At 40.1% G+C, this 14,298-nt stretch overlaps 1 protein-coding gene across 3 annotated transcripts in view; it reads right to left on the reverse strand.

Moving 5' to 3' along the window:
* ZNF106 (zinc finger protein 106) overlaps nt 1–13,841 on the reverse strand; it is a 37,233-nt gene extending 23,392 nt beyond the window's left edge. For 2 of the 3 annotated variants that reach the window (XM_052693409.1, XM_052693407.1), the window contains exons 1-5: nt 13,703–13,841; nt 13,055–13,180; nt 6,745–6,830; nt 5,963–6,024; nt 419–613 (exon numbers count right to left, since the gene is read on the reverse strand). In XM_052693409.1, the coding sequence (XP_052549369.1) occupies nt 419–613; nt 5,963–6,024; nt 6,745–6,798 (311 nt within the window). In that variant the 5' untranslated portion in view covers nt 6,799–6,830; nt 13,055–13,180; nt 13,703–13,841. Of the gene's footprint in view, nt 1–418; nt 614–5,962; nt 6,025–6,744; nt 6,831–12,289; nt 12,366–13,054; nt 13,181–13,702 lie in introns of those variants that run through there. The other variant, XM_052693408.1, reaches the window with a different exon arrangement.
* Between the last annotated feature and the right edge of the window lie 457 nt (nt 13,842–14,298).

The following is a 14,298-nucleotide window of genomic DNA, read 5'->3' on the forward strand; positions in this document are numbered from 1 at the left end:
GCAGAACCATTCTCCCATTACACTAAAAACAATAACAGCATTACCATCATATTTACTAAACCCTTCTGTTAAAACAAATATCACATGCTAAAATAACAGCATAAGGACTCTCAAAGCACAAGATATCACATTAGGGACTTGAATGAGACAGTATAACTTTTTTTTTTTTTTAAATTTACAATGGAGGATAGCGTAATTCCCTACAAATAGTAGATCAACAAAACAAGTACATTTAACAGAATCAACTTTACACATTGAAAACTACAGTCTCCACCTAGTTCTCCCAGGCCATTCTTGTAACAGGCATACTGACTGCACACAGTTTGCATTTCATGAGCACCCACTCCTTGGAGCAGATCACAACTGTGCAATAAGCACTCTTACGATGTTACAACTAAGAAAAGAAAGGAAAACTCACCGGTTCCGTTCCTTCCTTTGTTTGATCAGTTGAATGAGTTCTTTGTCAAGGTATTCTTCTTCTGTCTCCTCTTTCTCTTCCACTTTATCATGGGCATCAACATTATCTTTGTGTAGCTGGCTGGAGATGTGCTTGGCATATGCTGACAAGCCCACCAGTGTCACCCTGCACACCTGGCACTCGTGGTTGCTGTCCCTAGGAAGAGAGGCGGAGGGTGGGCTTTCGGTTCTGCCAACAGGCATGGTGGATTATCTTTGGTCTTACTTTGTTTCCTCTGAATGTACTTATCTTTAGCCAATGGCTCGTGTTCAAGGCTACTAGGTTTTGCTCAGTATGTTTAAGTTACTTGAATTCTCTGTTTGTTTTTTTCATTCAATGTCTAGTCTTTTTGATGGTAAGATTTCTAGAAGATTTTTTTCCAACAATCAAGAGGTAGAAGACTTGGTAGTAGAGCTGTGTTAAATAGGAGGAGGAATTCGTCTTGAATTGCTGTACTCAAAATCTTTTCAGAGGAAACACAGTGAGCGAGGAGGCAGAATGGAAGGCTTACAGAGCTAGCAGGAGCTGCTCTGAAGCCCTTCCATGGTGCCAGCTGCACTGGGGAAGCCTGGTGACAGCTTCTACATTTAATCTTTGCCTTGAGCCTTCCCCCAGCGAAATTTAGAAAAGGGAGGAGGCAGCACATGGATACAGCCAATCCTACTACAGCACAACCTAAACTGGGACAGCTGAGACTGCTGCCTGGAATCTAAAGACTCCATAGCACAGCAAGCAATGGGAGGGTGTCTTCAGTTCACTGTACTTTATTTGGTTCAAATGTGCATGAGATCTGCTTTCCACTTTAGAGGACATATCTTAAAAAAAATACAGTAATTATTTCAGCTGGAGGAAGTTGACAGCTGTGGCAGACAAATGGTTTCACTCATGTTTCAGAGAATACTGGACTAAGGTTACAATTTTTTTCCTTTATTAAAAAAATCTAAAAATACCCTATTTGTTCTCCTAACAAATCCAACAGAAAATCCATTCTTAAGAAAATAGGAATTTAAAAATAACCCAAACAGGGAAAGCATGTTCACGGTTAAAAAAAGGACAAAAACATGAATAAGTATAGTTCACTCCAACCAATTCAGTTGGAACAAGTCAGGACTCACTTGCTGCCTCCACAATGTTTCCTACTACTCTGACATTGAATTTATACTAGCAAAATCTACCTAACTCCATGCCACACTCAAGACTGAAGTCTTGTAACAGTAGCACTGTTTTACCAGCACAGTTCACAACTGTAGTAAAGAAACTGGGATCCATAATGGAAAAGGTCAAACATGAATCCCCAGGTTTTTTAGAAAAAAATAAAGTGAGAAACAGAAATAAATTGCACCTTTACTCAAAATACTAAGCCAGCATCCTTAAGTGGAGTGCCACCAGCAAACTACTAAAAACAATGTTTCCCCAGAATTTTTTCATCTTCCTAACTTAGTTAAGAAACCTAACCAATTAAGTCATCCAGGCACAGTCACAGCCAGTTAAGTAGACTAATTCATTGAAATTACACTCTTCGTATTTCATTTCAGATGAAATATTTGGATAAGTTTCATTTATGAAAGAGGCAGCTTACACAGTGTGTTTCCTGGAGAAGGGTGCACTTCATTTTGCTGACTTCACACTCACTAGTAAACAGTCAAAGTATAAATTCTATACATATATTCAGTCTGTTTTATTAACCCCATATACAATTAGTGAATTTTACTAATGCACTGGAAGAACAATCTTCACACCCATGAATAGATCAACTATTAGTCTTAAGGCAAACTGCACATAAAACTTCTTGCAGAAAAAAGTGCTCTGTCTCTATAACATCACATCTACATGACAAGGAGACTTCAACACGAAACATACCTCAGGGATATATTACATCTTAGTGAATACTCCAAATCCTTCATTTCTATTCTCATACAGAACTTCTATCACTCACACTTGCAATGTGACTAAATGCATGCAGTTTCTACTAATCTCAGACAAATTCACAGCTGGGCTACAGACGAAGTTGCTTCTATAACATGTAATGTGTGTGAGAAGTTACTAAGCTGTGGCTCTTACAGCACTTGACAGTCTGGAAAGAAAAGACTCAAGTGTGTTACAATTATAATGCCTTTCTGCTTCTTGTTAACTTCCAAGAACCTAAAAGAGAAGAAACAAAACAAAAGAAACCTAAAACTTCCTTCCCTACATGGACAACTACTGAAATTAAAGTAGAACTGCCTGAGCGCCTGAATGGTTATGCTAACGGGTATTTTATTTCTACTACCACTTCTGCTACACTATTCCTACTAACATCAGCCAGAACTGGGCATGCTCCCACCACGTGTACATTTCCCTACAAGTCACCTGAAACACCACACAATATCAGTTCTTTAACAAGGAGATCAAAAGCAGTTTTAAGTGAACAGGAGAAGCGTATTCGCAGAATGACAGCATCCAAGAGCTTTATTTCTTGTATATTTCAAATGGCAGACTATGTCCTCATACAAAAGCATTGTTTCATTTTCAATTACAAAAGTGAAGTCTGCTTAAGCTTCCTATTTGACATCCAGTTCCCATAATGTACCACAAGGAATAAGGCTTTAAGAAAAAGTGCCTTAAGTAGTTCAAAAAAGCTGTTCTAGTCCATGAGATACTAAATTAAATTTGGAAGAAAAGCATGAACCAGTATGTGCATCTAAAATTTAACATCCATCTTGAAGTTACATTTGAAGGTAGCAAATGCTGATATAATTTTTATGTTATCATCATGTTTCACACAATTCAAACATCCTTATGCGGCTGTTGCTTGCATTTGGCATTTTAAACCTGGCTGTTACTGCAAAGTAAAAAGTCCATAAGTTCTTTTTCAGAACAAATACCTTCTAAGCATTCTTCTAAAATAAGTGATATACAGTTAAATTAACACATTTCCCCAGTAAAAAAATAATACTGATTAAAAGTGTAATCTAATTTCAGTCTCAAGGAAATAGGAAGCCGAGAGTCATCAGACCGCTGACAAGCAACTGTGGAATTCTATAATATGCAATTTCTAAAAATTTGTGTTACCTGTAAGAGTCAAGAACTATAAAAATACTAAAGCAGCAAGAAATGAGATGCTAAAATACATTAAATTTTCAACTCATCACTTTTCTGCCCTTGTAGTCACTCTAATCTCAGAATTACTACCAGAAGAAAGTCTAGAATAGAAATGCTCTACAAGTTAGCTGACCAGAAGCCCTAAATAAACTCCTAGTGCTGAGGGCATACTGGTTTCTGAGCAACCAGTTCCCAGCTGTTCAGTAACAGAACAAGTTCTTCTCACTCTCAACCAACACAGTGAATATTACGATGTGCTTGATGGCAGACACGTTTTCAGAACATTCCTAGCTGACAAGGCCAGTTGTGTGGGGCATAGAAGCAGGATGGCCTGGGGTTTTTATTATTATTTCTAAATAAGTAGCAGAACTCAAAAAAATAGCCTGCAAATTTTATTTGAAAAAAGCTGCTTTCATACATTGTTCTCAAAGTGAACATAAAAATTGAAGCCACAGACAGATTAATCAAATATCAGATGGAAGAAGAAATTGGGCAACAGAGGTTGTTTACTGCCAGTTAATATGCAGTTCAATGTAAGCAATATCTTTCCATTTATACAGCATAAAATTTATAAAGTAGTAGGCACAGTACAGCTCAAATCCTAGCTGCAGTCTTGGTGCAAAGACAACACAACTGGAACCCACTGCAGACTGTAAAACAGGTTAGAAGTATGACTACTTGCAATGCATTCACCTTCCTATAAGGACTATTTTATTTTTTTTTTAATTTCACTGCAACACTTGTTAGCAGATGTAAGTAAGCATACTCATTTTCCAAATATTTTCCAGAGGACTTGTATTAGAAACTGTAGCAATTGGACAGATCAACATGATGGAAAAAGGTGTTTCACAAGAGGTAAAATGACAGAAGGACCAGCACAATAGAAAGGTGCTATAAAGGAAGGGAAGAAGATTGCTCACCCAATATCAGAAGATCCCAGGTTTGCAGGAGAAAGCCTCACCAAAGAGAGGGATGTGCAGGGAGAGATCCTTCCCAAGGGCCACTCAGCCCTTAAATGATGGAGGTCTAAGAGAGGTGCAGCCAGGCTCCACCCCTTCCGCTCACAGCCCTGAATTGCCTTCACCTGTGCTCTCAGGGCTGACCTGGTCCTTTCCCCAGGTGCTCAATCAGTGGTTCAGGCCATGATTCAACAGTTCCCATACAGAAGCACATAGAATTACTGTTTTAGCCAAAACTACAGCAATAATTTACAATTGACAACATAATTTACAACATAAAATTCTACACAGTTGACGCAAGCAAGTGTATTCAGCTGCAGCATGGAGGCATTGCAATCTTGCACTCAAAAACTGGCACTTTTTTGCAGTTACATAAATCTTTGCATATAAAAATATTCAGAGAAATAAATTTTTAAGTTTCTCTAGTCTTGAAGTATTATAAAACAAAGCAGTTTAAAATTTTGATTGGAATTCTAAACTAGCGAAAACTATTTTGGCATTAGAATCAGTCTTGCTTCATTGCATCTGTGTTCAATATTTAAACTTTTTTAAGTTTTAAGAGGAGGCCTGGAGCCATAACAGCTGCTCTCCTTCTGCACAAAAAGAGAAGAAAAGCTACATTAACTGAGAACTAATGCAAACAGAAGCTGTCTACCATTTATCTTCCTCAAATGTAAGATACTTGTCCCAATAAAATTAATCTCCCACACTCAGGAGTTGAAAGAAAATAACTTCCTAGTCCTTTAGAAGTTGTTTAACTTCTTAAATAGATGTGCAATTTTTATATGAAGTTTCTGGTGCAAGATGATTATAAGCTAGTCAAGTATTTAAGTGTAGATCATCTGATACCTCTGCCTACCTCAAAGATCACACAAAATTAAAAGAACTTGCAAGGGCACTCTGATTGCATCCGGTTTCCATATTATCAGGATGGTATTTGAATACCCCCTACCTCCTTCCGCTTTCCAGAGATTATAATTACAACCATGGAAGCCATCATCTACCCTGGTTAGCTCCCACAACCAAACAACCAGACCAGAGAGGCAGAAGACAAGACTGACACTCAAGCACATAAGCAGTCCTACATCCAAGATGCCAGATTTCCCACAGAGGTTGAAAAGTTAATAACCAAAGACTTAAAAAGTTTGTTTTAATAGGAAAAAAAACCAGTGTCTGTAATTCTACCAAAGGCAGAATTTCAGTGCTTCCAGGAAACCAAACAAAAAGCTGCCAAGAACAAAAACTTTTCTTTTTTTTTTTAATCTTTCATTTTATTTTTCCCACATCATTTGTCTCAGTTAACAAGCCTCCTGAGTTTTAGGTATTCAAGAACATGGTCATTGCCAGCTTTATCATATACCATGCCTAAAATTGTGCAATTCAGCTTGTTTGAGAAATAGCACATTAGTCATTCTTGAGAATAACAAACTGCACAAAGAGGCAAGATACACTATGGTTCTAATACCTTCCTTTCAGGTTTTCAAGTTCTCTGTGGTGAAGCATGCTCCTCATGTGTTCTTCCATCTCCTTCAGTAAAGAGAAAGAAAAGTAGAATTGGTTATAAAACAAGAAAGCAATTCTAAAGATTCCACATTCTCTTGACTTTTGAGCTGAAATATTTTGAAATCTTCAAAGAACAGACACTAATAGTTATCCTCCCCAGTCCTTGAATTCACATCTCCAAAGTGAAAACGACACCTCCAATCCCCTTGAGTTGAGTGAATTATTACACTGGCATTTGAATAATAGCCTTGTGGCAAGTGGCTAGACAAAGATACTACAATTAAAAAAAACAAGCACTGTTTCAGTGCAGGCTTTCCATGAAAAAGACAACGTGCACTCACTGACACCATTAATAAAAATATGTGCTGTGCAATTCCTCATTCTCATTCATATAGAAACAAGATAGAAATCCAAAAGGAAAAATAAGCAGCACAATTTATAACTGAATGAAGTTTCAAACAGTTCACCCTATTGTCTCTATGCAGCAATATAAAAAAATACTCTGAAACCCTCCCTATTTTTTTATATTTAGAATCAAGGATACTGCAGAGCTCATTTAAAGGAAGATGCTTTAAAGCACGTGTAAATATACTATTTGGTTTGTGACAGATCTAGATCAATGTGCTCCCAATACAAGAAAAAAATTCTCAGAGTTCATGCAATTTTAAAATGGGAGAACTTCTCACATACACTTAATATTAGTGCCTACTGATGTTAGATGTAAACCAAGTATGAATTATTTACCTTTTTTGAGCTGTATACAATGTGACACAATATGCATTTTCGTTCTCGCACCATGCTTACTACCCCAGGCAGATCTTATCCCATACCTGCAAATAATTCAAGAACAAACATTCAGAATTTTTTCATCATTAATCTGTTTCGGTAAGGAAAGTAAAAATAAGTTACCATTCATGAAAACGAGTGTGTTGAACTCCTTAAAGAGCTCTCTCATGTAGTTTTGAATAGTCCTTTAGAAAGCTGTTAAAAAAAAAAACTTTCCCTTTCTTTCTTTTCTCCTTGTCCTCCAAGATACAGCACTTATTCTGCAAAGACACATAGGATTGCTCTCAGCTACCCAAACCAGATTAACAAAAGTCTAATTAATGCTGTTGTGCATTTTTCTGTCTCCGCACAAAGAGGCAGTCCATTTCACACTTTGTTATTTAACATCAGTCACCTTCAGAGCTAGTTCAGCTAATATGATCTAATTCAATTGGCAAAAGCCTCCAACAGCTTATCCTATCATACCCCAATGGTTCACCATCCACCTTCTGTTTCTGGGACACTGACAATCTGGTACTGAATGAAGCTGTAGCATAGCTGAGCTTACTGAGCTGTACTTACATTGAGACCAGCCTGCAAAGAGTTAAAGCAGCTCTGACATTCAATGCAACAGAATAAGCAAAATCATATCCATCTACTTCCAAAACGTGGATTTTGAAGAAATAACTCCTTTCCCTTGAATGTGGACATACACTTAGTTAAGGCGTGCATCAGCACCTGTCCAGCATAAAGGGAATGCAACTGAGATAATCTTTAGGCAAACAAAGCAGTTTCCTCCCTAAATTAAACATGTTTGTTTTAGTGTGGTAGTGAATCAAAATGCAACAGCAGATTCAATCACCTTATGTTATTTATCCAGCATTTGTAGAATGCCATTCTTGAAATCTCAGTGGTATTTATACACATTCTCCAGTTTTATCACACGGGCACCTGATGTGCTAGAATCATTAGCAACAGATATTTTTATTTTCATAAAGCATTCACAACAGTACAAGATCATTCAGAACTCTGCATCAGACCAGGCCACACAGAACATGCATATAGAGCATTAATCTACTCCTGGAAAGCAAAAAATGCTGATTCTTGTTCCAATTTTAGATAGCTTCTTTTTGCATGAAAATATGCTCTACTTCCCTGGTCTTCTTCACTAACACTTTGTCATATAGTGGAATAGTATCACATGTTTAGGATCTTGCTTAAGATTACTCAAGCACCCATGGAATTCATTCTGCACAAGAGAAAGACAGCAGCATGGGACCTAACCCAGGACAAACAGGTCATTCATTGAAGTGTGGTGACTTGCTGACACCAGTTTGCACATAACATCAAAAAGCTATCACACGGAGACCTAACACAACACCTGTTTTGACTAATTAAAACATATAGTAACTATACACGATTACAGGAAGAGTTTTAGGCTAACTGCCCAAACAGGGCATTTCTTACGGTAGAGTACTAAAAATACAAATAGAATTCAAATGCTATTGGATGTCACCATGAAAAGTGAAGCTTTCACTTCCACAGAGAGAAGCTCTTGGAAGCAAGAACTCGGGAGTAGTTTGATTTTGTAGATGCCATAGAACGTACATACAGTGGCCAGGAGAGCACAAATCCACATTCTATTTTCAGATCACCTCTTGACTTAGCACCTACATGGAGATGAATCACTTCCCTTCATACTTGTCTTTCTCACAAATTCTGCTAGAAAACCTAAGACTCACTTAAATGAAGTACATCAATTTCTCTGCGAAGACTCTCATCAAGCACTTCAAAAAAACATGCTTTCCTCTCCTTTACTATGTAGCACTAACAAGAACCAGACAGTGATTGAGCCATGTACTCAGTAATGGTATTTGCCCTCATCATACACCAACCAATCTGTTCAATCACAATACCTGCATACAGAAAAAGGAATTACCTCTCATGGGTCACTAAGGGGAAAATGAGCTAGTATAAAAAAATAAAACAGTTAGCGAAGATAAGGTTTTACACTATCACATAAAAGAAGCATATCTCAACAGCAAAATGTAAAGCCTTTAAAGCAAATAAGGTGTTACGCTAACTTCCTGTTTTGAGGGAATATTACCTATCAGTAGGGGATTTTGTTTGTTCTAAAGTAAAGGAATACATTTTACAACAGTGATGTAAATGGAATTTACCCACAGCCTGCACCTGCCCAGAGCCTAGAAACAGCAGCCAGATTTAATTAACTTCAGCAAGTCTGTTAGGGCTTGCAGAGAACACTTCTCACAAGTATAAATAGCCTACAAAGAAAAGAGGGCATTAGGCTACTTCCTGCTACAACATCCATTTGTCTACAGTTATTCATCCTCACCGGATAGCATATATTAAAAATGTATGTCAAGGCTAAATCTGCTGCAGATCAATGGCTGAGAAGTGACTATATAAAGCCACAAGCCATGGAGCAGGGCAGGCAGACCAGCATACCAGCTGCCCAGAACTCAGCAGCAGCACTGGGGCCCATCTCACAGCCACTTTACACACTGTAGATAGCAGTGGATATTCTGCACTTGACAAAAAAAGAAGCCGGGAAGTTCAGCAGAGCAGAATGCTCTGCAGCAATACCTTCCTCAGCCCCTCAGAGGGGCGTCAGCCCACTGCCTCAGAGATATCTCTCCTGCAGCAACCAGTTGCACAAACCTGGTTGAGCTGCATGAGAGGAACATGAGAGCTACCACAGACACAGGTAAAGGAGGAGAGTGACAGGCTAGAAAGATGCAGCTCACCACAAAGCCCTTTCATGAAAGGGCTTTTTGTTGGGCGATAGGAGGAAGAGGTGGATAGGAAGCCCTTCTGCCTTGGAGGGAAGCCTCTGGGCCTAGGAGAGAAAGGAATGGAAGTGCATCTTAGGTCCTGGAAGGCAGCTAAATGACCACTGTTAGGTTAGGCCATGCGCAGTATGATTATTGGAAAACTTGTTCTGCTAATTTTCAGAGGCCTGGTCCTTGCAGGAAAACCTGGAGAACACCACAGCCACCTGCTGAGATAAGCCAATGCTACAAAGCAACGATTCATTAAAAATTAGTAAAATAGTGATTTTCTTAGGGATAAAACATGTACAGTTAAAGTCGTTTCCCTCTACTACATGTTGCCCCAAACACTAAAATTCTCGTACCACTATCAGATTGCTGAACAAAACTAAGTTATTCATTGCCACAAAGAAAGGCCTACATTCAAATTTCATCAAGTTTCATCACCTCAGACAGAAGTTACGTGGAATAAAGCACCAAATTCAAAAACGACCTTTGCTTACCAGAATCACTGCTCTTGAGCTCAACTACATAGCAAGTGTCAGAGCCATGCTGCCAAATGAGCGATCAACTACTCTGCCACTGAGCCAGGAGATAAAAGTTATTGCATGGATCAACATCTCCATGCTCAAGGCAACATAGCTGACTCTGCTAACTATCCTAACAAGACATCTGCAGGAACTGTCTGTATGCTGCCCCATGAATAACAATGAATTTTTATAATATACGGGGAAGGTACACTGGAGATAAGGAGACTGCAGACATACGCCTTACACAAACAGAGCAGCACATGCACAGGAACACCTGTCAGGAACAAGAACCTCCATTAAAGACTAGTTTTATTTCAAGCCAGGCTACAAATAAGTCACAGACCAGAATAATATATAAACCCTAAGTCAGAATTAAACTGTCTTTCCAATTTCCTATCAGAAATGCTAATAGTTTCCCAATAACCAAACTAAGCTTTCCTTGCTGTAAACTGAGATGGAACACCTCCCAGAGAAAATAAACACCTTCATGCTGTCTTACTTACCATGCACTTTTTACACACTGGCAGACACGGGGATGTGCACTACATTAATGAAAATGGAAAGCTGTTCAGCACCACTGTGGTATGCTGTCATTGCAGAGATCTAACATCCACACACCTAGATGGCTTTTTTAGACTCACACAAGTTTCATTTCTTTAGGTGTTTTCCTGAAACACCATATTTTTCAAGGCTATTAAAATTTCAGTTTCTCTTTCCAAATTGCCTAAAGAACTCTTAAAGAATTACATCCAAAACTGGACACAGTACTCCAACTGAGCCCACTGGCAGGAGCCTCCTCCTTGGAGAGGAGCCTCAAACATTATTTTCTAAAGAGTGAAACAGAGTTTCATTAAGAAGCAACATAATGATCCCTCCACAAGATCAAGCACAAATGGCTTGCCTCAGTTAGATCTACCTGCAGCTACCAAAAGACCTGTCTGCTTATCCTGATAATCTTACACCACTTTGTAAGAGATCTTTGATGAAGAGGCCCTTACAAGCATGACACAAAGAGACACAAAATAAAGTGGTTGGTATTTCAGCAATCTGTGTATTTTTCCCCCCCTCATAGGTATTTGAGCTCGTAGCCTTGACAGGTATGCAAACTGTGTTTCTGTCACAGACTGTAAATTAAGAACAGAGGCTCAGAAACCAAACCAAAACAGACTGCTTTATATATTTATCTGTAGCAGTTCCACAAAATCAGATAATTGGTCTTGGCAAAATAACTCACACTTCATAAGTAACTCTCTACAAAGTCCATGTACTACATACTCAGCTGAGCTGGAAAATATTTGTTCAATGGAAAGCGCACTGGGAAGTATTTAGCCAGTCACTGGGCTTTTTCTATGAATACAGTCACCACAAAGTATTTAGAATCACTAGAAAGTGACTTCAGGCACTTAAACCACAGTACTCAAGTCACTTGACAGAATACATTTTTGGTGCCAAGTAAATTCAAGTCAAGGATCCCAAAGATTAGGCTGACAGGCATCAGTGATCAGACAAAAAAAAAAAAACAGGCTTCTGCTTGAATTATCACACCTATGTAACAGACATTTCATCCCAGTGGTGAGTAATAACAGCTCCTTTAATTTGGAATCAAAATGCAAAATTGCCAAGATCAGATGAGAAAAATCCACTACCCAGTAAACTAGCAATACTTTTTAAAAAATATGTATAACATAAAACAAGTGTGTTTTTGTAACTTATTGCATTCTCTTGTTTTCATATTATCAGCTTGAATCAGGTAACATCTCAAAACTTAGGACACCATCTGGTGGTACATTCACAAAAGAGAACTGTCAGATGTTAAAAATAATTTTATCAACCTAAATTTAACTCAAGATATCTTATAAACTTTAAAAGATAAAGTGGAAAATCAACAGGAAAAATGCCTTAGCTTTATCTGGGCCTCCGAATACCCCTATAGACAATCTGGGTATGTATTTATAATACAGTAATTGTGGTTATTCTTTACACTGTACAGATATCAGAGCCCTGTGTAGATTAAGATGCATTTGATTGATATCCCATCAAACGTGCAACATTTTCAGACATATAGGCCAGATGCTACCTGAAATTTGGTATAGCAATTGGACAGATCAACATGATGGAAAAAGGTGTTTCACAAGAGGTAAAATGACAGAAGGATTGGCACAATAGAAAGGTGCTATAAAGGAAGGGAAGAAGATTGCTCACCCAATATCAGAAGATCCCAGGTTTGCAGGAGAAAGCCTCACCAAAGAGAGGGATGTGCAGGGAGAAATCCTTCCCCAGGGCCACTCAGCCCTTAAATGATGGAGGTCTAAGAGAGGTGCAGCCAGGCTCCACCCCTTCCGCTCACAGCCCTGAATTGCCTTCACCTGTGCTCTCAGGGCTGACCTGGTCCTTTCCCCAGGTGCTCAATCAGTGGTTCAGGCCATGACTCAACAGTTCTCATACATTTGGTCATAGTGATTCAAGTGACTAACATAGTTGACCAAAACCATCTATTTACTCAAATTGAGGGTGTAACAACATAACATCTATTCAAAAAACTTCACATATAGAAATCAGTCAATGCTGGAACATACAAGTGATGCAAACGCAGTTGCCTAACAATTCAGTTAAAGCCAAGTAAGAGGTTAAAAAAAAAATTATACTTGCATTTAGAAGAAGTAATAGTCTGCTTTCAGGTCAGGATTGGAACTTGTTTTCTAAAGTTACAAAGCCAAACTTAATCAGCCTAAAAGATGTGTAATATTCATATTCACATCAAATACTGCAATCCTAATGGGGAGGTACTCTCAAAGTTCATGAAAACCTTTAACCAAGTTTTTGGAAGGCTTAAGCCTTTTTTAGGCTCAGCAAAACTTAATAAAGCAATTTAGGCTTAACTGAAAGAAACAGCAAGTGAAAGAAGGCCACAAACAACCATCAGAGATCAGGAGAAGCCCCAGGAAATGAAAGCCAAGTCCACCAAACCTCAGTCTTGCTCTCTTAGGCTGCTGCTCAGCACCTAGCAGTGGCACCACACCTCTTCAAAGCCGTGCTTCAGGCAGAAGGTATGGAGGAAGATACAGCATTGCCATGGACCATTCCATCAAGCCACTGCCACCGAAAACAGAATGACAAAGAAAAAAAAAAAACATTCTCAAAAAGAAATAATAAACCAAGCCTTTACAGAACAATTTCAGAAATGGAGCATGGTTATTAATTGTCAAAGCCACTTCTAGCCAACATGAACCATCTCCTGTTCCACCGCCCTATGCGGAGCTGCTTCAGGATCCGCACATGGTCAGTCTCGCTGCAGGTTACTGGGCATTCATCATTACATCCACTCACACTCACCCAGACGAATTTTGGCTTCACGACAGGAAGGACAGTAACTGAACAACTCGAGCCCAGAGCTGCAATTCAGCCTCCGCAGGTACCGAGACACAGCCATACCTGCACGCCTCTAGCAGGGAACCGCTCTCACAAAGCCCAGTTAGCCGGACTGCAAAGCGCAGCAGCACGCAGCAACGCGGGATGCTTATCGCACACGCCTCCCGCTCCCCGGGCCCTCCGCCCCTGCCTCAGCCCCACCGAGTAAGCTCCCGCCGGATAGCCAGTGCTCCGCCCGCTACTCACACATCGCGGCCAGGGCAGGGGGCGGGCCTCCCATCCCCGCCGGCACCGAGCCCGCCCGCGGTCTGCCGGCCACGCAGCGCCCGTGTCGGGGCGACCCCACCGAGACTCGCGGGGCAGCCTCTGGCCACAGCCAATGCGGCAGCAGCAGACGGCCGCGCTGCGCGCCGGGAAGAGCTCCCTCGGCTCCGCGGTGTCTGCTGGGAAGTGTAGTCCCGGCGTCCGTAGCGCGCGTCTGTGCCGGGGCCAACTTCACTGCGAGGGCAGCACCACCCTGACAGGTAGGGATGCTTATCAGGGATGCTTATCAACTGATGATAACAATGCAAAAGCCGTAACAATAAATTTATCAATAAAGGTACTACTATGAAGAGAGAAAGTGTAATAAACGCTGCATAGCAATACATGCTGCCGCTTTTAAAGCACACACAGTCGAGGAAAGTGGCTCACAGTTGACGCATGCGCAAACCTCCAGCTAGCCGCCATGTTGAGTGTACCAGGAAAGTGAGGCCGCGTTCCACCGCACTGCTCTGTGTGGTGGCCGCTTTCGCGGCGCCATGTTGGGAGTGGCGTCGCCGTTCGATGGGAAGCTCCACCTC

Source organism: Tympanuchus pallidicinctus, unplaced genomic scaffold, assembly GCF_026119805.1.
Source record: "Tympanuchus pallidicinctus isolate F22 unplaced genomic scaffold, pur_lepc_1.0 scaffold3, whole genome shotgun sequence".
Taxonomy (NCBI): Eukaryota; Metazoa; Chordata; class Aves; order Galliformes; family Phasianidae; genus Tympanuchus; species Tympanuchus pallidicinctus.